The sequence below is a fragment of the Protopterus annectens genome, chromosome 6.part0 (assembly GCF_019279795.1).
Source record: "Protopterus annectens isolate FY-2018-M chromosome 6.part0, PAN1.0, whole genome shotgun sequence".
Taxonomy (NCBI): Eukaryota; Metazoa; Chordata; order Ceratodontiformes; family Protopteridae; genus Protopterus; species Protopterus annectens.
In genome coordinates this window covers 1,660,131,454-1,660,157,408 of record NC_056737.1, presented here as the reverse complement: position 1 = coordinate 1,660,157,408, position 25,955 = coordinate 1,660,131,454, and the positions used below count along the sequence as shown (strand labels likewise).

At 41.7% G+C, this 25,955-nt stretch overlaps 1 protein-coding gene across 1 annotated transcript in view; it reads right to left on the bottom strand.

The window, feature by feature from the left end:
• The window catches only part of PLEKHH2 (pleckstrin homology, MyTH4 and FERM domain containing H2), a 1,501,506-nt gene that overhangs the window by 486,160 nt on the left and 989,391 nt on the right, over window positions 1–25,955 (bottom strand). Inside the window, exon 16 of the mRNA XM_044075068.1 lies at window positions 2,402–2,581. Within this exon, the coding sequence (XP_043931003.1) occupies window positions 2,402–2,581 (180 nt within the window). The remainder of the gene's footprint in view (window positions 1–2,401; window positions 2,582–25,955) is intronic.

Here is a 25,955-nt window from a genome sequence, read left to right as displayed (position 1 = left end):
AAATAAAATAACTGATATCCTGTAATATGTGTCTAACAGCTAATATCACTAAAGGCCATGATGGTAGAAGTATACGTTTTCTTGCTGTACTTGTCCATGGCCCTGCTATCCTTATCAGTTGGCAAGACAACAGTAGAAGACAACAGCTTAGTGGGCTTATCTGTAGAAAGAGAAATCACAGAAGGATCAGAATAAAGTTTTTTAACAGATAAATTTCCTTCATTGGGGACTTTAAAAAAACTGTCAGGTTTCTTAGGAGTAAGGGGCTGAGATTCAGAGTTCAGAGGAAACAAAAGTAAAGGTTCACAAAAGAGCTTCCAAAACTGGGGGAATAGCAGAGGGCTTAGGGGTATCCATAGAAGGTATAAAATCTCTTTTGGGTATCAGGAATTCTGGTATCTTCCCATTTAAAATGATCATTTTCACAATGGTATCCCCAAAAGACAGTTCCTCTAATGGGGAGTCAGGACAGAGCAAATCTTCCTTAGAAACCACAGCCGGGGGGGGGGGTGGATTTGAGAAGAATAGGCTGGGGAACTTTCATCAGACTCCTTGTCATTTTCCTCAAAGGAAGAATCTCTATAGATTTTCAAAGGGGGAAAAAAAAAAAGAGTCACTGCAACAGGTAGGATCTGAAAGTACTGAGGGGGCATAAGAGCTCTGAGAAGCCATCAGGTGCACCCTTGCCATTCTTTTTGAAGATCACTTACTAACTGGGTTGGAGAGGAATGCTTACATGTCTGCCTTTTCTTTACAAGGACATCTGCTTGCAACTACCTTGAAGGATCAGAGCCCTGACGAACTTTGTTTAAGATAACAAGAACTTTCTCTCTCACAAGGATCTGAGGGATGGCCCCATGTCCCTTGAAAATGAACAGCGTATATTCCCCCTGCTCATCTGTAACAAACATCAGATCAGCCCCAGTGGACATGCGAATGGCCTGCCCATATCAGCCTCTAATGCAGTCACAATAGCAAGGTCCGGCATATTAACCATACCAAAGCCTCATCATTACATACAGTAGAGACATTGTGTAAGGGCTAGATAATTGAAGTTTTTGGTCTATGTTTCTCAGCCTTCTTTTTAGGAAGTAGCTGAACATCAGAGAGGAAAGACTCCGCTAACATCATGACTTGAGTGAGAAGCTTGAGTCTTTCGTTTTACAAGTAAACGGATAAGGAATAGAGATAGCTGCAAAGGGTCTTAGGGATGAAAGACTGATAGATCACACACACACTACCTATGAACATGTTCAGCACCAAGACATAACAAACACTTGTGATGATCCTTATGTGGAATCTGCCTCCCACATTCACATTTTTTGTCCTTTTTCAATGACATGTATAAAAATTATACCAAATGGTAAGAAAGGAAAGATCCCCAGTGGAGTACTTATCTGCCACATGGTTAGGTAACAGCACAATGTATATGGTAATAGACCAAAGATGAAGTGAGTTCTGCTTTCAGATTGGCATCAAAGAAGTTCTGAGGTAGTTTGTACCATACATCCCTTATGTACCTCCCATCTTAGGGCTTATGTCACATGTTAGATGTATGGCATGTGGAAGGGCCCAGACTTTGGTATGCTGGTTAGACATATGGCTATCCATGCCAGGATATTCCACTTGTAAAGAATACTGCAACAGTGATCTTGAACAGACATCTAAAAGATACCTGTACAGTGAGTACAACATACTGGGCTCCTTCCATGTGGTTCTTGCTGTGCAATCATCACTTTTTTTGCTTTACTCAAATTCCTTTTAAAGTAACTCAGAAAAGGAGCTATTATGCCTCACCCCCATCAGTCATTCAACAGACACCCCTGTGTCATACAGCATGTAAATATACACTCAGCATATACATCTCTCTCCAATAAGTGTAACTGCACTTCTTTGTGTTACACCATAAAAGCCATATTTCTACCTGTTCAAATAGCCCACTTATAATTGCTTGCGAGTCCTCTATTCTCTTACTGAACCCTGCCTTTCTTAGCACCGTCTATAAAAAAATAAATTTCCACTTATCATCTCATATATGTTGGAAACAAACACATCCATTAACCTCCATCTCCACCAATACAGGTACCCTAAGGGCTCTTATCTTGTATGTTTCTGAATCTGTTTTGTTAGTTTAATCCCAGTCCCTATCCCTGCTTTCTCCTTCACTCTTTTGTGCAGAAATGTATCAAATGTCTTGCTTAAATCCAGGTATACAAGCCGGAATTAGATCTTGAGTATTCCGATGTCCGTTTTAAAATAGCATGGCAAAATGTCTTCCTGTTACTACAAAAGTGACATATAACAATGAACTAGGTTTGCATTCTAGGAATGCAGTACAACCTTATTGTGAGTTGTTACAACCACGTGCATGTTACTGTATAAGTTAAGAGTGAAAAGGTACCTTTTCATGTTTGGAACCAATCAACAGGTATGTTGGCACTTGCTCTTTTGGCTGGACAGAAATAGTATAATGTGTTGATAACAAGGTCCGCCTACTGGACTCATAATCTTCATCTGAATCACAGGATCTATCCACTTCTTCAACTTTGGCCTCCCAGAGTTTGATCTCACCAAGAGGGAACTATTTCAAATTCAAACAGAGCAGTTATGAAACATTTCAATAAATCTGGTTCACGGTCTCAAGATGTATTCAAATTGTGTACAGCTTAGCTACATTACAGATAATTTACTACATAAGTAAGTATCAAGAGAGTAATAGCTGTTTAAAAGTGCAATAATCCAATCTTCTCTAAGCATGCATTTGTACAGCAATTTCAAACACTTTTAAAAAATATATTATAAACTCTTATTGCAGTTTGAAATAAAATAATTATCAAGCAACCACGCAACATTTTTAAATGCATGGAAGTTATTTCTCAGAACAAGCAGTCTGTTGCAACACTGAACCACTGACTTTAGAAATGGTCAAATCTTCCTTCTGCCAGGTCTAGGATGGGATAGGGAGGAGGGCTTTGTGGTAGATGGGGGTCAAAATCACTTGTTCGCATTCTCCCAATGGAGTGGAACTTCAAGCCTTGTAAGTTGTGTTAGGCTGCAGAATCCTGGTTATTGCTATCATCATAATCCTCATTACTTCTGTCTCTCTTCTCTTTCCACAGGTTTTACTTTCTCTATCCTTTAGCATAAAAAGCAGCAGTCAAGATGTAGGAAAATTTCACCAAAAGGGCAAAACAGGAGTCAGAACATCTCCTTTATGTGGCTCATTGTCTTTATCCTCTCCTCCAGCTCCTTCAAAGTCTGCTTTGCTAGTTCCCTAATTAGTGAGTTTGATTAACAAAAGTATTCATAAATCTTAATCTGCCATTTTCAGGGAAGGGCTATGTTCTGAGATGTGCATCAAATGGAAACAGAAATAGCAGAAACACTGAAGAAGGCATATATTACATCATACCCTCAATTACCCAGTGAATTAACCTGCCTTGGCTACTAGCATTAAACAGTTGTCCCCAGCCTATCTTTTAAGTACAGAAGTTATTTCTTCAGCAGCCTTCTTTAAGAGGTTGACATGGCAACATGACCATACTTGCTGGGAAAATAATGGCCATGGTTGGAAAAGTAGCAGAGGAATAGGCTTTTTTTTTTCTTTGCATCCTGTCAGCTGTTCCAGATCCTTCATCTGAAGGGAATGGGTAATAAGACCCTTGAAGTGAGCAGTACCAGTGCATTCTGGGTCTGTGCTAAGGTTCTGTGTCATCTTTTGAAGCCATTGGGATCATGTAAAATTTATTAGTTTTTGGGCAGTGAGTATTCCAAGTATCAGTGCTGGAAAAGAGAGAGGGCAAACTCTTGTAAATGCTTCTGAGTACATGACATGACAGGTGCCTTATCTTCTAGCTCTGCATGTCTTTACTTTACAGAAGAGACACTCTTTGCTCTCCACTTAGAGAGGTCCCTCATCTACTCTAAAGTGATTTCAAAAGCAAAGTCCTGGGATAGGGAGGGTCCCACAGGAAAATTCATCCTCAGAAACTTTATGTTACTGGATTTGCTGGATCCTGAACTTGTTACATATTGTACAAAGCTATGTCCTTTTCCACCTTATCCTCTTTTTTTTATTTTAATCAGCGTTTCAAGGGGAATGCTTTTTTTTTTTTTGATAAATTCTGCTATGGAAGAAGAACTGATAAAGGACTGTAGTAAGAATTAGCCAGCTGCTTTATCTTTTAATCGTTTAGTGTTTCCTATCCTTTAAAAATATTGTGTAAATGATTTACAATCAGATAGTACAAATTATGAGGCAGTCATCATTAAGAGATGTGCTGCAATATCTGACATTCCTAGGCATGCATCCATAAATGTCTTAATGGCTGTCTGTTTCAATAACATCCTTGGGTTTCCATTTACACATAGGTCAAAGATCAAACTAAGATGAGGGGAATGACAACAATGGAAGAATGGTGACATGGTGCAGCAGAAGCTTGTACTGAGCTCTGTGCTTTCTTAAGTGTTAAGTTATCCACCTAACAGGCCTCCAATGGTCCATTTTCTTTAACTGCAGTAGAAAAAAATGGTTGATGAGAGGAGACACCTGTTATACATTTTCCAGTGACAAATGGAAAACAGCCAAGTCCTCCATAGCTGAAAAAAGGGATGTATTGAATGAAGAAGTGATATATGTTGTCTGCAGCTGTGTACTGGGTTGTACTGATGCCTGGTTGTCATCTACTGACTTCTATTTAACAGTTTCTGTTTTATAGACTTGTGCCTACATTCTTCATTATAGTCCTGTCCATCCATGTTCTTTTTAATTTTCTGGCTTGGGATTTCTTCGTGGATGAAGCAGAGTAAAAAGCCTGGAGTTAATACATGCCAGATTTCCTGAAGAACTGTTGACCAAATGATCAGTACCTTCTTATTAAATGTAGAACAGAAATCAATCTAATTCATGTCTTGGACTTCTCCCAAACAAAACAAACAAATTATGAAAATTCTTAGGAGGAACATTGCTATCACATGCACATTTGGTGATATGTTTGCTTGTTAATGACATAACCATGTCTCACTGATCAGTAGTCTAAAGTGACACGAAGAACTGGGGAAGGTGCAGAGGACTGAATGTGCTACACTAGCAGATGTCTCCTCCTAGTGACAGTGGAATACTGCCTCTTTTTTCAGTTAAACTGGGATCATGTGGTGGCTTTGGTAAAACTGGGTTGGGACTGGCATCTGCTGATGAGAAACTGCATACTTAGTTCTGTTATCACTACAGTAAGGACTCAGAAAAACTAATGCTTATGTACAAGGGCCAGTTATGGTTAATGGCTGAACATGCTTCAGAGAAACACTTGGAAGTAAGGGCAAGCTGTCTGGGACTTACTGCAAGCTTTTTATATACAACATTCCAAAGTATTTGATTCAGAAAAAAATTAAAAGTAATGCTGCTCTGTGGTTCAGTATTCCTGAATTATAGTGTTCCATTCCACTCTTGGAATGTGCTCATGGAGTATGCTAGCAACAACCTGGACATGTTAATTTAGCTGCCCTGTGCATCTATAGTAAAGCCACAGTTTACATTTGTTTTTAAATAAATTCTTTATCTAGCTACATTCTTACGGCTGAACCCTAACTGTCATGTCAGCTTAATAGAGCAATAACTCACAAAGTTGAGAGCATCTATCTTAAGCCACTTTGTGGTTTAGTGGTGCATACAAAAATGTCTAATTAAATATTCAATCAGGATCTATTTTCCCTCTGGCACCAAGTTGCCAAGTGATAGTTGAGAAGCTCTGCTTGAGGTGGAACAAAAAAAAATCAGCCAAAATATCATATGACTATGCCATAAAGCCTTGTTTTTAATGAACAGAATTCAGTTTCCTTCTTTTCCTATAAATATTATAGACAGCCAGTCTTCCAGGTGTCAAAGGGGGAGGGCATCCACATGTACCAATAACAATCTGGGTCTGCCTGGTGGCAAGGTATTAGTAAGCCAGACAGGGAAAGAATGAGAACAAATAGAGACTTTCACCTACTTTCCTATCATTCAGGCAGGTGGGAAAGAGGTATGTGTCATGGCACACTCTCAGTGAGTCTCAAGCAGAGAACAGAAACCTGACGGGAGTTACTTATTTGCAAGACAGGCTAGGCTACCAGGGAATATGCAATACTGGTAAAAATGAGTGATATTACTTCATTGCACGCCCATCCCTTGAGCATTCACTGAGACACCCATGGGAAAAATTTGTAGAATAACCCATAAATGTACAGAACCATTTTTATACAACATGCTTCTTTTGCATGCACTTAAACCACTTTTAGAAGACATACGGCAATCAGCAGGGCTTGAGATAGCAACTGTGAGGGTTCCAATTCATGACATGTTTGAGAGGCCCCCAAGCCACAACTCTCTTATCACCACATCCATCCCCTCCATCCTCAATGGTTTGCCAGAAAACCACAAATGTAATGAGAAACTAACCAAAAATATGAGGCAAAAATCTGGACATTCTGCAAAATTCTGGACACTTGAGACATATGTTACTGGGATTTGTTTATGAATACTGATATTGCATGTGTGGCATGCATCTTAATTTCTTTACTCAAAACTTCTGGGCAAGGGCAAAGGCAAAAGTAATGGGGGGGGGGGGCAAATGTCCAAACTGATGAGGAATAATTCCTACATATTACTGTTATCCACTTAAAAGTTTAACCAAATAACAGGTTTTACACCAACATGCAATTTTATGACCAATATAACGTGCAAAACTCTAAAGCCTGGCATTATTAACTGGCTGTACTCCACAACAATTAACTAGAAAAACAAACATTCTATGAGAAACATGGAAAAATTAGGTAATGCCAATCTGGGACATTCTGCAACAACAACAAAAAAATACTGTTTGGTACTTTAACTACATTATGTAGCTTGCTGTGGTCAAGAGTAGAATATCTTGCCTTGGCAATCAGTTTAATGGCCTGTTAACTTATAACTATCAGGGAAGACTAAGTTTCAGAAAAGAAACAAATGCTCTTTGATATTCACCTCAAATATTTCCCTGAGAGCCACAATAAGAAACTATGTTTATCCTGCAAGTCTAGCCATTGTTTTCCTGAAATATAACTAGTGTCATCATGTCTGAACTGATATTTAAAAGGAGGAAACACCAGAAGTTTGCTTACTTAGGTTTTAACTATTTTCACTCCTATTACTCTTGTAATCAGGTACACAAAGATGACATCCCACCTTCTTTATGGTTAATTACTTGTAAATGATCATCCAATGCCTCTATTAGGTTTTGCATACAAAGATAAGTTCTCCCATGGATCACTTTATATGTCAAAAATATTACTTTTCCTTAGCCTTCATATGTAAGACAAACTCAGTAAAGCATGTCCTTTTATTACAATATAAGATTTTATGCAGAAGTGAAACAAGGGCAAATAATTCAAAATACATTGTCACCAAAGTAGTATAAAATGAAATAAGTGCATCTTTCCTTCAACATAAGATTTATTTTAAAATGAAATAATTATTCTGGAAGGGTCAACCTGCTGACATAAAGGCAAATCGAGTTACACTACTGGCCTTCTGAATTTGTCTGGAAATGTAAGCACAAGAAATTTGGCTGGATGGGGAAAATGGATGGATAATTACTGTTTTAACTGGGCATGGGGAGACTGTCATATGTCATTCGTCCAAGTACACTAAGACCATGGACAACAGGTAACTTGAGAGGCAGATGAGAAATGGGATCATACAGAAGTACAACCCTACATCCACTTCAGCTTCAAAGGACATCAACTCTAGATAAAACAGCCTTCCAAAAATGAAGCACTCCACAAGGAGGTGGCTACCCACCTTGTTCCTTTTAAAAAGGAGAAGGAAAACCCTTCTCTTTAACAGGAGCCCCATCCATGTGAAGCAGTTCCTCCCTAACCAAATTTAAGTGTAACTTGGAGAACTGGATGAGGAACAGAAAATTCATCCCTGGTTTAACATCTATTTCTCAAATGGACAAAGGCAGCCAGTAAATGTTTCATCTCCCAGGCCCCTGCTTGTAAATGTTTCATCTCCCAAGCCCCTGCTTACACTTATCAAGGGTACCAGAACTTGTTATACATGTGGGATGCATGTCTAGACTTAAAAAGCCCCCTGTGGTTGTTAGCCTAGTACACACTTATGAACCTAAAACAGACACGCGTTATTAAAATATGTGTTTAATTAAGCCCCACGTTTATTGGCAGGACCAAAACACTCAATAAAAATGCATTCTGCCCATTCTATTAAAAAGATGATATAAGCATACATAAATGACATATACTGTAACAATTAAAATAGAAAACTCAACTTTCTTTTTACAATTTGCCCCTACAGCCCACCAATCATCAGACCTTTTCTGGTCCATCAGCCCATTTCTTTGCCATGCAAGGGTCAGTCAGCATGGACCATCATTAAAGTAGCAATCAGTGGTGATTCCTGCATATTTCTTATGTCTTGCCTCCCACACAAGCTGAGGTGTGCTCAGAAAGGTGGGGCAGGCAATGGAGTGACAGCAATGGGCAGTCCCTCACTTCCACAAAGGAAAGGTACCACCAAGCTCTACCACCCACCAACCTTAAGTACATGAGAGAGTTTCTCTGACCTACACCAGAGAACATCATGTTGTAATCCCAGAATACATGCCATTCCCTCACCCCAGAGAGAGAGAGAGAGAGAGAGAGAGAGATGAATAATCCACAACCCTTCACTCCTCTCCCTTCCTACCAGGTTTCTCCAGTTCCGGGACTGCTAACTGAACCCCTGTTGTCTGGGTCACAGTTAGAGCTCCATCCATCTTTGCCATGGAGCAAAGCACAGGATTCAACATTTTAAAATGATTTCTACTGACATGAATGATTGAATGTCCCATGCCAATATATTGAACTGAAATACACTTTTAAAAAACTTAGAAGTGCAAGGTTGTGAAATGAAGACAAATTCATCCTTAGAAATTTAACTGTCAGTAACTCTACAGACATAGCTGTGTGCAAGCATAATATAAATGGACGACGGTAATAAATATTTTCCATCTGATACAAAAGTTAATAGCTAGATAAGTGCACGAAACTTGGAATGTGGCTAAACATTACAAATTATTAACAAATTGACTACAAAAGTACTGAAAAGCACAAAAGTTGTTTAAAACTGTAGTTTCAGATGAAGCCATAATGTAAAATGCAGCTTCATAGCCAAAAAAAGCTGATATACCTCATAAAATACACTGCAACTTACCTTATTATATGTGCAGTAAGGATGCAGTACATTAAGATTTTATGTAATAAATAAACTGTAATAATATAACCTTTTGATTTAGAAACATTTCTTACATGGACACACAGTAGCTGGCACAGTCAAAGTAATACAATGTAAGGTGAAGACAATTATTAATGTAGCAGAAGACAGCATGACAATGAGTAACTACGTAAGGAATCCACTGACAAGATCATAGGGTCATAGGATCATAGGAGGTTGCACCAGGGCCCCTACAAACATAGCCAAATTCAACTCTTGTTCCCTTTAGGACCTAGAGATATGGTCAATGATTACACACCAATCTAAATCAGCACTGACTACCTGTGTCCAAGACAGAAACGGGCAAAACCCCTGGGGAGAATTTGTGGTTTCTCATCCAATCATCCAAGTTATGTTTAAATAGGGGCAACGAGGGGCTCTGTTTAACTTGAAGTGGAAGTTTGTTCCAGAGGAGAGGTAAACTCTGTGAGACATATCTGTCTCTCCAGCAAGTCCTGTTGATGTCACAGGCTAGGTTGAGGTCTCTAGAGAAAGAGAGTGAATCATGTACCATTTGACTTATGAATATGCAGCATAGCCATTAAGGCAAGATCAGAGGTTGCTCTGTATGCAAGCCACAGGTTGCCTCTGAGAAGTTTATATGATACAAAGTACAGTGACAGTGATTTTAGTCTGCCCGCATATGACTTGTGCTGAAGACCCTGAATTTTTTTTGTAAGAAACCTTTGAGGTCTTTCTAGTTGCTGCAGGTGCCTGGGAAGGTACATACCAAAGGGTGCACTATACTCTTATTACTGGCCTGATGAAGGAAGAGTACAGAGGGGTTATAACCTCTTTTGTTTTGAAAGCTATGCCCTTACCTAAGGCTTTCCTAACCACTGTGGAGGCATGGTGTTCAAAGGTAAGGTTGCTGCCGACCTGTATGCCTAAATCTCTCACCACTGATTTAGAGCTTAGGGTGTTGCTATTAATATGGTAATCTGCAGGAACACTTACCTTGCCAAAGGGGAAGATTCATTTTTTAATTTTTTTGCACTGACTTTAAGTCCATGAATTTAGCACCAGTCAGTGGTTTGAGTAAGCCCTTCCTGTAGAATGTTGACATCATATGGGGACTCGATGACTGCACCCAGTTTGAAGTCATCAGCAAATTTTGTCAGCCACAGGCCTTCTGTCTTTGCCTGTACTTCTGAAAGGTATATTGCAAACAAGAGGGGCCCTATCACTGACCTGCATGGAACCACTGGTAATGGGTCTGCTGGTGGAGGTGGCATCACCTTATTTTGACTGTATGTGTTCTGTTGGTGAGCCAGTTTGCAACTCACCTGACAATACAGGGGTTGCTCACTAGCTGGGGGAGATTTTCAATGATGCTTGAGTGGGAGATTGTATCAAAGGCCTTGGCTAAGTCTATGTAGGCCATGTGCACAGATTTTCCGTCATCCAGGGTCTGGTGACTTTCTCAAAGTCATCCCCCATATTAAACAGACATGATCTGTCCTTGACAAAACCAAAGCAGGTCGGATCAAGCGTAGGAAGGTTTCCTATATCTTTATGAAAAGGTCCATGATGATTCTTCTCCATGGCCTTGCAGAAGAGACTGGTTAGGCTTATGCATCTATAGTTCCCAGGGTCGGTGGATGCACCCCCTTTGCTCAAGGGGATGACAGTAGCCATTTCCCATTCTGCAGGGGCAAAACCAGTGCTTAGGCTGTGGTTACACTGTTTTAAACCATGCAGAATGTAGCCTGGGATGTTATCGGGTCACATAGAGGTGTATTTTGGCCTTGGAGAGAGCAGTTAAGACCTGTTCTTTAGAGATACTAGGTGGAGAACAGGTGGTAGGAATGTTCTGGGGCATATGTGACAGGGACGGGGAGAGAAGTTTTCAATGAACCTGTCCGCTAGTAGGTTGGCTGTTTCTACAGGTTCAGTATATGTGGTACTATTCACCACAAGTTCAGCACAAATATGGGCTTTTCCTTTTAGGTTTTGGATGTAGCTAAAGAATGCCTTATGGTTAACCTTAGCTAGGGATTCTAATTTGGATTCATAGTTAGGTTTGGAGGACTTTACAAGAAGTCTTATTTGCTTGTTTAGACTAGGAGGGTTGTGCTTCCAGTTCCCTTCATGTTCTTAGACGGCAATTTTTTTTCTCTTGTTGTATAGCCTGTTTATGGCAGATGTCCACCAGGCAGGCTTGTTCTTTCTAGAGTATCTTGCTTTGGTTCTATCAGGTATGGCTAAGTCAGTACAATTGTATAGATGTTTATACATGGCATTGGTGTCTATCCCAGTATAGATGTCCTTGCCACCAGTGGAGACAGGAGTTTTGAAGCTGTTAATGCCATCTCTTAAGAGACTATAGTTGGCTTTGGAGAAGTTTTTTTAGCCTAATTTTTCCTAAGGAAGGGGTCTGATGTAATCATTACTGCGAATAACACTGATTTGTGATAAGACTTCACTAGGGAGGGTCACACTCTTGTGGTGGTACATCGCTCTCCCATGTTGGTGAGAACAAGATCAAGAAAGTTTGTGCTCCTTGTAGGCACCAACAACGTCCCTTCATACTATCAAATCAACAAAAATACCTCAAGTACCCATGAAGTGGTATAGGACCTGGGATCACAGGTTGATCGCGACCTTAACTTTGACCATCATGTGTCTACCATTGTAAGGAAAGCTTTCCACATAGCTCACTTGATTAGTAAAGGCATCACCTTGAGAGCAAAAAAGGTTATACTCAGCATATATCCAGCCCATAATTGAGTATAATGTCCCATTCTGTATGTACCATACTAAGCACCTACAGCAATTAGACAGACCTCAGAGTTTTCTAATAAAGATGATCAAGGTCCTCCAGCATGTGCCTTACACGGACCGACTAAAGTCCCTGTCAGTATACTCCATATCATATAGACGTCTTAGGGGAGACTTATGCCTTGCCTACAGAGCAACCCAAGACACAAACCTAATGAACTTAATGCATATCTGTAAATCATATGGATCTAGGGCTACCCATTCCAGGGACTTAAATATGGCCTGTGATGTAAATAGGACTTGCTAGAGGGATAGATTTATCTCCCAGCGACTGCCACATCTTTGAAACAGGCTACCAATTCATGTGAAACAGAGCACCTCTATTACACTGTTCAAGAGGAATCTGAATGAGTGGATGGGGCACCATAAATTCTTACTGGGGATAGCACCCACAACCCTCCTGGACATGGACAGTCATCACTAAATGCAATCTTGGATAATGACTAGTACTTCTATGGTATTACATTGGGTTGAAATGGCTATGCTTAAAAAGACCTCTGGGTCAATTGCCTACTAATCTCCTATGATCCTATGAAGTCCAAGAACCTTTGGGTAAGCATGTTACTACATGTATAATTTACTTGGCCTATGGATGGGTAGTTAAAATCACCCATAACCAGGGTGTTAGAACAAGAACCATACAAACCACATAAACAGTTGCATACCACAGTGATAGTCATGTGACCCACAATCTCAGAAACAAGCATTAGCATACCCATGACTATGCACATCAAAGTATGCATGTTCACGCAAGTACAAGAACTGCTGAAAACCATAATAAGGGCTTCCTGATAAAATCCCTACCAATTTATTTATATTAATGGTGAAGAAATGGGTGTATAGGACAATTAGAATGGCAGAAAGGGGGAAAAGCAAGCAGAGAAGCACACAGACGGACAAGTGGAAAGAAAGACAGGCAGCAAGCAGGTGGAGAAGCAAGGGTAATTTTTTTTAAGAATGACAGAAGAGAAAGAAAGCAAGGGAGAAGTTGTGAGCAGAAAAAGACATATAGGAATGGCAGTGGAGGCTCAAAAATAAAGAAAACAGAAAAGGGCCAACAGGGGAGGTACTGACACAACATGGAGAAAACACAAAAGAGAGACAGAGGGGTGGACAACTGGTGATTATGAAATTGTGGACAGAAGTGAAACACAAGGAAGGGGGAATACAATGATGGCAGACAGGGTGAGATGATGGTTTCCTTTCATCCTGCCATGAGCAACACCCTGCCAGAGGTCAATACCCTCCACAGTTACCTTCTTTACTGGTCCCAGCCTATGATGGCATGCTAAGCAGAGACAAGCAGGGGTGCAAAGCAGGCAGTTGCACAATTACATTTTTTTTTTATTGCCTGCTGCCTACTTTTATACTGTATTTATACACTGTGTACTAAACTACACTGTTGTACTGCAATTGATTGCATTAGTGTGCCTGTTAAATCAAATTTTACAGCTGTTTTCACTGTTTACAAAGCTTTTTTTTTTTTTTGCTGTTTTCACTGCTTGTTAAGTATTTACTGGAATTTTTTGCTGTTTTAAAGCTATCTGTTCTGCTTGTTCTGGTATTCCCCCCAAGCAGTCTTTAAATAAATGATCTGTTAGCTGTTTATAACATTCTTTACAGCTTCCTTGCTAGTTTTCTCTGTTTTAAATGGTTTTTAGTGTTCTACTGTGTTAAACATTCTCTAGTCTTTCCCTTTGAAACTAAGATAGCTAGTAGCTGAAGCATAGTCCACATATAGGCTTGCTGCATCTGGGTTTGTTTGTAGTGGCTGTTTGTTCTTAGTACATTTTCCAGGCCATCTTGGATTGGAAGGGGCCTTGCAGCACTTTACTGAGAGGATTGTGTTGACTGGACCCTGTCTGGTAAAGGGAGATCAGTCTAGGGCTTGGAAAAGCATTCTCATTAGTCCTTTTGAATCTTTTTTAGCTTCTGGTATTTAGGCCTTGCATTTGAGCAGGTTTCTGCTTGTTTGCATGCTGCACAGTACTGCACAATGCCTCGCAACTATGTGCCAAAGCCGGACAGTTAAATTTACAATTCTTCCCTTAGATACTACTGTAGCACACTAGTGTAGCCTTCATCCTTTCCCAGTCAGAGAAATACTGTTAGTGAGCTGTAACCTATTAACGACAAAAAAAACCCACACACACAGATATATATATATATATATATATATATATATATATAGGGTCTATATTATATATTCAAAGTTTCAAAGCTTCAAACCTCATATGTCTGACAACATATGAGCGAAGTTTGAAACATCGACTACATAATAAAACATTAAAACAAAAAAACTTACCTCAATGCTCTGAGCGGGGGGCAAGCCCCCCTGCACCCCCCACTTAAATATACCAACTTCGAGATTGAACTTCAGTGCAGAAAAGGGAAATGTTCCCATTCTGCACCTTACAGAGCCATTGCTTTTCACCTTCAAACTTTTTAAAGTTCGATCATATCGTGTCGACCATATGACATATGAGCTTTGAGCAGCCTATCTGTCCCTGGAGGAGTGGTTTCAGCCCAGAAATTAGTAGTTTATTGGCCATTTTGGGCTAATTTCTATCTCTTTCATTTCTCTGCTATAAAACCTGCATTTGCATGGTTTTGCGCGCCGGGCAGCACCGGTTAGCTAGGGTATAACTATTCCCGGCTCCACAAAATCTACTCTTTAATTTTTCCCTTGGAACTAGACAAACTTTAACTTAAGCGCTCAAACCATTCACTTCTCATCCCAGCACCTGCTCAAAACTCATAGTAAGCACTAATAAACCTTAGCACTAGATTCCCCTATACTGTAGAGAAGGACATGGCTCTCTATTCAACCTTACCAGCCCATCAGTAAAACAGTTCACTGTACCTATCCAGGCATGTCCAAAGGGCAGTTTCAGGTGTACTCTCCGGTCCAACTGGGCATTTTGAGGCAATGTTACAATTGCCTCATGTACACAGACAACCCTCTCCTCCTTCCACCAAACACTAATACATGCAAGAGATGCAATTATACAGCCAAACTGGAGGCTAAGCTCTCTCAACCCAAGACTGTACCAGGCAGTCAAGAGGAGAAGGGAATTACTTGCATCACACCACCAATCTCACACAGACCTATAAAACCAGCACCGGCAAAAAACACACATAAATACACAAAAAACATACTCAGAGGCTCTAAATAAAAATCTGCAAAAGCAACAGAGACCTCCAAATCAGACATCCAAGCAACCTCCACCCCCGAACACAAACCATGAAACACATACTTCACAAAACCAGTGTGCCCTTAAGGCAGAATAACATACCAAACACACTAGTAATATGTGACTCTATAGTCAGGCACACTGATGTCCCACTCACTAGGCTGAACAAGGAGAAGGTTACTGTTAGCTGCCTGTCGGGTGGCAGGATCCGTCACAAAACACAAGCACTCAGGTCACTCCAGAACAAGTACAAATATGACTCTGTCATTGTCCATGTTGGTGTGAATGACCTGAGCCATACCTCCATGGACTACAAGAAAAGAGACATGGAGGAGCTCTCTGATCATGTAGCCCAGGCCCGTATGACCCTGACCCTGAGTAGCATCCTGCCCTCACCAATAATGATACCATGGTATAGAGAAAAAATTATCAATTTCAACAACTGGCTAAGCTTCTGGTGTCATTCAAAGGGGATTCAGTGTCTGTCAGCCTGGGATGACATGCTCGACAAGCCACGCTGCTTCGCTAGGGACGGCTTGTACCTGTCACCCTTAGGCTTTTGAATACTGGCCAAGGCTCTTGCCACCCCCATAGTGCCTTTTTTAGGCAAGGCTCAAAAGACAAACCCACCGCCATAAATAGCCAAGTAACAAAAAACTGAGGGCAATGCTACTCAATGCCAAAAGTCTAAACCTCAAAATGCATGCACTCGAGGCACTCCTCAGTATGGAGAAAATAGATATGTGCATGAACAGAAACCTGGTTTAAGGCTCCAGAGAGCACCCCAGCACGACCAGGCTACAATTCATACTATATATTTCGGCCATAAAACCTGGACCGAAATACAAAAGGTGGGGGAGTATCCATATTCATCAAGGATACCCACACCTCCATGTTAGTGGCACAGCACAATGCTTCAGAGATCATCCACGTGCAACTAACAATGGGCAGAATTGCTATTCAAATTATAGCTTGCTACAGATCATCCATCATGTCCCAGGACCTCCACTACGCATTCCTGGAAACACTGGGAAACATAAAGGTCCTACTAAACACCATGATATTGGGTGATTTCAACTACCCAAACATTAACTGGGAGAACTACTCAAGTACAAACTTCCTTGCCCAACATTTCCTAGAATTTATAAACTCAAACACCCTGGATCAATTGGTCAACACCCTCACCAGAGGTGACAATATATTGGACCTGATCATCACCAACATGGGCGCCCAGTGTTCCACACTGGAGGTCAATTCCTCGCTGGTTAGATCTGACCATAAACTAATCACTCTGGATATCCACATTCCACCACCACCCCTGGTCAAAGAAACTACTGTGAAAAACTTTTCAAAAGCAAACTTCACCTTACTTAAGACCGAGGTGGGAAGTTTCAAAGCCCCCATGCTAAAGGATAACACTGTCCAAGCTGCAAAATCTTTTACTAATGCACTCTACAGGCTCCTACAAGAATGCATGGATCATGCTATCCCAAACAAAACCAAGACGCACTCCTCCAAGAAAAGGAAACCAGTCTGGTGGACCCCTGCCATAAACAATCTATTTACAATAGAAGGAGGAAACTAGTACAGAAAAGAGTAAAATCCCAAGAAGGGAAGACATCCCTGATCAGTATCAGCAAGAAACTACATTCCCTCATAAAATCGTCCAAGGCTAGCTTTGAAAGAAAAAATGCCATGGACTCCAAAGATAACCACAAGGCATTCTTTAGCTATGTCAAGAATCTAAGTGGCAATTCTCAGATCTGCTCGGAGTTAGTGCAGAATGGCACAAAACGATATAGCCAACATCCTGGCAGACAGGTTCAGTGCAAACGTCACCCCCCTCTCACCCCCAAAATGCCCCATAACTATACCAGAAGAATGTAGTGCCCCTGAAATCACACACACTCAGGTTAAAACAGCCCTCTCCAAAGCCAAAAACACAGCATCAATGGGACTGGACAGTGTCCCAGGCTGCGTCCTACATGAGCCCAAAGATGAACTAACCCCTCACCTAAACACACTGTTTAAACTCAGCATCTCCACAGGCTACGTGCCCACAGCGTGGCGCACAGTAACGGTTATTCCGCTTCACAAAGGTGGAGTCACAATGGACCCCAGGAACTATTGCCCTATAAGCCTGACTAGCTTGTTCTGCAAAGCTATGGAGCACATCATCATGGATCTCATTAACAGAGACATTGGAAACCTCTAAACACTGGACCCTACCCAGTTCAGCTTTGTTAAGGGCAGATCATGCCTCCTAAACCTGGTGGACTTTTTTGAGACAGTTACCAAGGCTATAGATGAGGGAAAGGTGGTCCACACAGCCTACTTAGACCTCACAAAGGCCTTCGACACCATTCTCCACTCAGGTATTACAGACAAGCTCACCAGCCTGAACATAAACCCCTACGACAGGAGATGGGTTGCAAACTGGCTCATGGACAGAACCCACATGGTAAGAGTTGCGGGAACTAGGTATGATTCTAAACCGGTTACAAGTGGCGTTCCCCAGGGCTCAGTCCTAGGACCTCTCCTGTTCGGCATATACTTCTCAGAGGTACAGGCAAGCACAGGAGGACTATGGCTGACCAAGTTCGCAGATGACTGCAAACTAGGAGCTATAATTGACTCTCCGGCTGACACAGACATCCTCCAAAAGAGTGTCACTGAGACAGATACCTGGTGTCAAAACCATGGCCTCAAGCTAAATGGCAAAAAGTGCATAGTCATCCCCTATGGAAATAACAAAGTACTCACAAACTACCACATAGGTGGTAGCCCTCTAAATACGGAAAAAGTGATAAAGGATCTGGGGACCCAAGTAGATAGTAACCTCTCCTTTGATAATCATATTGCCAAAGTGGTTAGAAAATCCTTCTATATGGCCCACCTAATCACAAAAGGGTTTGCATCCAGATCGAAAGAGGTCATTGGGCCCCTCTATGCATCACTCATCAGACCCATCACAGAGTACAATGCCCCATTTGGCATGTACCTTACAAGACACCTGCAACAACTGGAAAGACCACGGAAGTACCTCACCAAGAGGATCACTGGTCTCAAGCAGATGCTCTATGCAGCTCGACTAAAGAAACTCCAGCTGTAGCCGGTTGCATACCGCCTACTCAGAGGTGATCTCTGCCTGACATACAAGGCCATGTCCAACCCAGAACTGATGGACATGCTCCACCTAAAGAAAACTATATCCACTCGAGCCACACACTCCAGGGATCTAAACCTCACCACAACAATAAATAGGTCGTGCTGGAGGGATAGATTCCTGTCCCAGAGACTTCCCATGCTCTGGAACAAGATTCCAATCTACATTAGACAGAGCTCCTCACTAACCCTCTTCAAGAGAAACCTTGACGAGTGGATGGGAAACAGAAAGTTTACCCCAGGGATCACATCAATGGCTCTGCTGGACAGAGGTACAGGGAACTAATCTAAAGGGGCGGCAAAAGCCAACACATTCTCGCTAGGCTTATAAATGCCTTCGGGCAGATAGCCTAGTACCTACCTATGAACCTATGACATTTGAACTTTAAAACGTTTGAATAATTAATAGGGACCATACATACATACATATATATATATATATAGATATATATATATATATATATATATATATATATATATATATATATATGTATGTATGTATATAAAACTCCAGGCAGCAATATCCATCCACTGAGCTCCTCCATGAATGATTATGAAAAGCCTCCCCTAGTGACAACAGCCTTCAACCTACCATTATAGACAGTTGGACTACCCTTGTTTCTCCTACCAACCTTGCTGACTTGGGTCTCTTAAGGCAGTGTAGCAATTGCCTCATGTAAGCCGACAACCCATTAGTAATTGCTCAGTCTAGTACAGAGCGTGAGAGATGTATCTACACCAAGAATCTTGAATCCATGCTCTCTCACACTCCAAACAGTAACAAAGAAGAGGTTGTCAACTCACCCAGCACCACATATGCACATAGTACCATTACTCATACACATTGTATGTATCAAACACAAAAATCTGCACATGTGGAGATTCCCTTGAAAAACTTACCTAAACACCAGAGACCTCCACAGAGAAAGAGAGAGAGAGAGAGAGAGAAAACACAAGACTGCTACAACTAACACAGTCTCCACAGCACCCACGACACATAGTAACACCAGTGTCTCACCTACCAAGCCCATAAGGCAAAACACCCAAAAACCAAATTTTCTTGTCACTGAAGACTCAAACGTGAGACAAATGGAAGTCCCAATCAACAGGCTGGACAAGGAGAAAAGTCTGGACAAGTGGATGGAGCACCGTAAATTCTTACCAGGGATAGCACCCACAACCTTCCTGGACATAGGCAGTCATCATTAAATGCAATCTTGGGTACTGACTAGCATTTTCATGGTATTACCTTGGATAAAATAGCTAGGCTTAAAATGGCCTCCTGGTCAATAGCCTAGTAATCTCCTATGATCCTATGTGGCCAGTGAAGATATCAAGCCACTAATCCTCTACCATTTCCATCACCACCTCCTCCAACTCCTGCTTGGTGGTGACAGACCACCGGAAGCTACAGTGTAACATTCAGGTCACTCTCTCCCATATCAATATTGCCACCCAGAGGACAGGCAGGTGTGAAGTCAGCTAGAGTTTCAACAGGAGATAGCATGGCCAGCTTGACAGCACAGTGACACTTCAGAAAATAGTAACAAAACTGGAGAGAAAAAGAACAATAAACATCATACGTTATAAAAGAAGAAAAGCAAAAAAGAATGAGACACAACATCACTAATAGGTCTGATAAGACTAGTAGGCATAAAAGTACCAAGAGAAGAAAAGTGTTATTAGGTATGCAGTGGTAATGTGGAGCAGACCTCTTACATGGTAAGGTGGAATTGCAGTCAGTAGGTCACAAGGGGCAGTTGGACATGGATGGATCTTAGCCAGCTCCTGTATGTATGTGACAGTACAATGTTGATATACAATATTGGGCAGTAGAGGCCATGGAAGATGGTCTGGGACACACCTACTACAATATTTTATTGTCAAGGCACAAGGAAGGAGATAGCAGATATGGCCTTGTGAACAGATGCCACAGACAACAAGAACACCATGCCACTGGGGCTCAACAACACCAGCAGAAGTAGGCCTAAACATGGGCACCAGTCAGCAGTTCACAATCCTGTAGTGTTTTTCATATATATGCGTGTGTGTGTGTGTGTGTGTGTGTGTGTGTGTGTGTGTGTGTGTGTGTGTGTGTGCGTGTGTGCATATCTGCGTGTGTGTGTGTGTATATATATATATTTATATTATTATATATATATATATATATATATATATATATATATATATATATATATATATACACACACACACACACACACACACACACACAAACACACACACACACACACACACACACACACACACACACACACACACACACACACACACACACACACACACACACACACGGGTCTACTTTTGTTCATCAAATGTATACCTTATTGAAACTTAAAAACCCTTCAGTTAAGCAAAAATGCAGTTTAACGGAAATCCACTTTCATGACAACACACCATCACTGACTTACAAAACATCAAAAATATACACTAAAATCAAATTTTTGCAAGGGGGCAAGCCGCCCTGCCCCTCCTACACCTCCGCTACTTATACATGCTAACTTAACGATTGCACTACAGTGTAGAAAAGAGTAGATTTCCTTATCCTCACAGTACCGTAATTTTCATCAACAAGCCCGAACTGCTGTACACCTTCCACTCCCCTTACAAATGCAACTAAAAAGTAAAAAAAATTGCACTTCTTCTGCTACACGATCCCAGAACCGCCAACTATTATTTGATAATGAGTATTTCTTGAAAGTGCGTTTTCGTTAAACTGCACTTTTGCTTAACTGACAGGTTTTTAAGTTTCGATAAAGTGTACTTTCAATGAAGAAAAGCAGACGCATACACACACACACAGACACAGAGACACACACAGACACAGAGACACACACACACACACACGCGCGCGCGCGTGTGTGTGTGTGTGTATGTGTGTGTGTGTTTATTTATATATGAGAAGTGCTTGTAATCATAATAGAACGAAAGCTTAATTGAATCTATCCTGAGCCTCAGAGTTTTTATTTATTTCACAGTCGGATTGTTATTTCACTGCAGTTTACTGAAGTTTATTGTGTTATAGTACTAGTTCTTCATAGCGGTGGTTATTAGTGTATATATACATATATGTGTGTGTGTGTGTGTGTGTGTGTGTGTGTGTGTGTGTGTGTGTGTGTGCCAGCCAGTATTACAGGACAGAGTATGTGAAATGCTATGCCATGGCACCTCTTAGGTGTTTGGATGGGACAGTGAATGCAGTATGCTGAGCATTCTAACCAATGCATCCTGTTTAATGGTAGGTGTGTGGCAGTGGGCATAACAATCTAGAGGCCCAAATCCACACATGTGCAGATGGCACATGGCATGCTGGAAGGACAAGCTATGACATGACAGTTATATGATCCCTTGCCTGACAGTGCTAGGACCGCACAAAGTTTGGTTGGGTGGGACAGCACTTAGGCTTGCATATACAGTACAGATGTGCCAGGAGGTTTTTAGGGAGTGTGTGTAACTGCTACCAATAAAGTACAATTACACAAATCTGTTGTTACGATATCTATATGTTGGTAAACTATGACAGGAATATACTTTCCCATGTATCTGGAGAGACAATTCTTACATCTTTGAAAAAAGATAATGTTTTAGTTGATATGCTCAGCAGCTAAAAACCACAAAAGGAAATTTAAATGTATCTAAGGCACATGCTCTGTAATTGATCTGGAAGTTAGTGATTTTAATATGGTGAAATGTGCATCTACACGAGATGAGGTAAGTGTCCAGGGTATACTACCATCACGTGTTGTGGACCTGTTTTGATAAAATAGCCACTGCTCTACTGGTGTTGTTGGAGTTGTGGAGGAGTCAACAATTAATCCCTGAGTGGGGGCAGAGAACAAAGGAAGGGTTGTTATTAGACAATGAAGTATACTGCTGCAATGTCTTACTTACAACAATATAAGGTATTGTTGTTGGAGCCAGGCATACAGGACTTCTCCAGAGACCTGTAATTTAGTGGCTGATATCGCTGACTAACATTTGTCTCCCTTTTTACTATGCAGGCTAAGTGCTTTTCATAGGTCCATAGGTAGGTACTAGGCTATCAGCCCAAGGGCCTAAGTAAGCCTAGCCAACAACGTTTCCTGGCTTACGCCAACCCAAGAAAGATAATTTTCTGTGCCCCTGTCGAGCAGAGCCACAGAACTGATCCCTGGGGTGTATTTCCTATTTCCCATCCACTCATCAAGATTTTTCTTGAAGAGTGTTAATGAGGAACGTTGCTTGACATAAATGAGTAGCTTGTTCCAGAGTACGGGAAGTCTCTGGGACAGGAAACTTTCCCACCAGCAAGTCCTGTTTATTGTGGTGACAAGGTTTAGGTCCCTAGAGCATGTAGCTTGGAGGGATTGGGATTTCTTTAGGCGTAGCATGTCCAACAGCTCGGTGTTTGACATAGCTTTATATGTTAGGCAGAGATAACCTCAGAATATGCTACAGAGTAAAGCTGGAGTTTTTTGAGACGATCAGTGTAGGGCATCTGTTTGAGGCCCGTAATTCTCTTTGTGTGGTACTTCTGTGGCCTTTCAAGCTGCTGCAGATGTCTTATGAGGTACATTCCAAAAGGGGTGTTTTACTCTATAATGGGTTTAATGACTGTCGAGTAGAGGGGAACAATGACCTCTTTTTTCCTGGATGAGAACCCTTCTGTGATAAAGTGTGCTATGTAGAAGGATTTCCTGACTACTGTGACAACGTGATTATTAAAGGAGAGACTACTGTCCACCTGGGTCCCAAGGTCTCTTATCACACATTCGGTGTCAAGAAGACTGCCGCCTATGTGGTAGTTCATGGGTACAGAGTTTTTACCAAAGGGGATAACAATGCACTTTTTGGCATTGAGCTTGAGGCCATGGCTCTGACACCAGGCATCTGTTTCAGTGAGGTCCTTCTGTAGGATGTCCACATCATTTGGGGACTTGACTATAGCTCCTAGTTTGCAGACATCTGCGAACTTCGTTAGCCAGAGGCCTTCTGTGTTAGCCTGTACTTCAGAGAAGTAGATACCAAACAGGAGAAGTCCCAGGACTGAACCCTGTGGTACGTCACTTGTCACTGGTTTGAAGTCAGATTTGGAGTCTGCAACTTTTACAGTGTGGGTTCTGTCAGTGAGTCAGTTAGCAACCCATCTTGTGACATAGGGATTTATACCTAGTTTAGCTATAATTCCAGAATGGTGGATGGTGTCGAAAGCTTTGGCGAGGTCAAGATATGCTGTGTGAACCACCTTACCCTCGTCTACGGCTTTGGTGACTGCCTCAAAGAAGTCAACCAGGTTCAGGAGGCAAGATCTGCCTTTCACAAACCCGAAGTGGGTGGGGTCCAGAGTTTGGAGGTTACCAATGTCTTTGTTTATGAATTCCATGATGATATGTTCCATGGCCTTGCAGACGAGGCTCATCAGGCTAATAGGGCAATAGTTCCCAGGATCAGTGGTGGCTTCCCCTTTGTGGAGTGAGATCACTGTTGCTGTGCACCATTCGGTGGGCACAAAGCCTGATGTGAGGCTATGACTGAACATGGTGCTTAAGTGGGGAGCCAGTTAGTTCTGAAGTTCGTGTAAAACGCAGCCTAGGATGTTGCCCGGTCCCATGGATGCTGTATTTTTGGCTTTAGAGAGTGCTGCTTTTAAATGTGAAGTTGTGATTACAGGGACTCTGCATTCTTCCTGTATAGATATGGGCCCTTTAGGGGGTGAGAGGGGAGTAAAGTTAGCACTGAACCTATCTGCCAGGATGTTGGCAATATCAGTTGGTTCTGTAATTTTTGTGTCACTGTGCTATAACTCAGAGCAGATCTGGCTGTTGCCATTGAGATTCTTGACATAGCTATAGAATGCTTTGTGGTTGTCCTTAGAATCAGTGGCAATCTTGTTTTCATAGCTAGCTTTGCAGAATCTTATAAGGGATATCAGCTTCTTGCTGAGGCTGACGAGGGAGTGCCTCCACTCATGGGATTTTACTATCTTTTGCAACAACTTCTTCCTTCTGTTGCAAAGTTTATTTATGGCAGGGGATCACCAGATTGGCTTCCTTTTTTTGGAGGATAGTGTCTTGGTTCTGTTTGGGATAGCACGATCCATGCACTTGTGTAAGTGCTTATAGAGTGCATTTGTGTAGAATTCAGCAGTCATAACTGTAATGTCTATCTGCATGGGTGTCATGAAGTTCACCACTTCTGTCTTAAGGAGCATGAAGATGGCTGTGGAGAAATTTTTTACTGTGGTTTCCTTAATGGGGAGTAAGGGTGGGATGCGGATATCTAGGGTGATTAACTTATGGTCGGATCTGACCAACGAGGAGTTGACTTCAGGTGTTGAACACCGGTCACTCATGTTGGTAATGACTAGGTTTAGGATATTGTTGCCCCTGGTGGGGGTGTGGCATTGGAATTTATGAATTCCAGAAAGCGCTGAGCGAAGGAGTTGGTACATGAGTAGTTTTCCCAGTTAATGGTGGGATAGTTCAAATCTCCCAATATTAGGGTGTTTGCTTGAACCCTAATATTTTCCAGTATATCAAGAAAAAAGGAGTGGGAATCCTGGGGCATGGTGGGGAAGCTGTAGCAAGCTATAATTTGGATTGCAGTTTTGCCCAGAGTTAGTTGCACTTGGATAACCTCAGCTGCATTATGCTGAGCAACTAGCCTGGAGGTGTGGATATCCTTAATGAATATCGACACACCTCCGCCTTTGGTGTTCCGGTCCAGGTTAGCTGGCCGAAAAGTGTGGTATGAATTATAACCTGGTAATGCAGGGGTGCTCTCTGGAGACTTGAACCAGGTATCAGTCACTGCACAGACATTGATGTTCTCCATTTTAAGAAGTGCCTTGAGTGAGTGCATTTTGAGATTTAGACTTCTAGCATTGAGTAGCATTACCCTCAGTTTTTGCTTGCTTGTTCCTGTTATGGTGGTGAATTTGTCATTTGAACCTTGCCTAAAAAAGGCACTATAGGGGCAGCAAGAGCTTTAGCCCATATCCGGAATCCCAGGGGTGACAGGTGCAGGCCATCTCTGGCAAAGCATCATGGTCTGTCGACCATATCATCTCAGGCAGACAGATACTGGATCCCCTTAGAATGACACCAGAAGCTTAGCCAATTGTCGAAGTCAATCATTTTGTCCTTGTACTGCAGTATCATTCTGGGAGATGGCAGGATGCTACTCAGGGCTAGGGTCATACCTGCCTGGGCTACAAGATCAGAGAGTTCTTCCATGTCTCTTTTCATGTAGTCCAGGGAGGTACATCTCAGGTCGTTCACACCAACATGGACAATCACAGAATCATATTTGTACTTGTTGTGGAGTGACCTGAGTGCGTGGGTTATGTGGCGGATCCTGGCACCCGACAGGCAGCTGACAGTGACCTTCTCCTTGTTTAGCCTGGTGAGTGGGACATCAGTGTGCCTGACTATAGAGTCACCTATGACTAGTGTGTTGGGTACGTTGTCTTGTCTTATGGGCTGTGGTTGAGTGGCACACTGAGTCTGTGGGCTATGTGTCATTTGGGA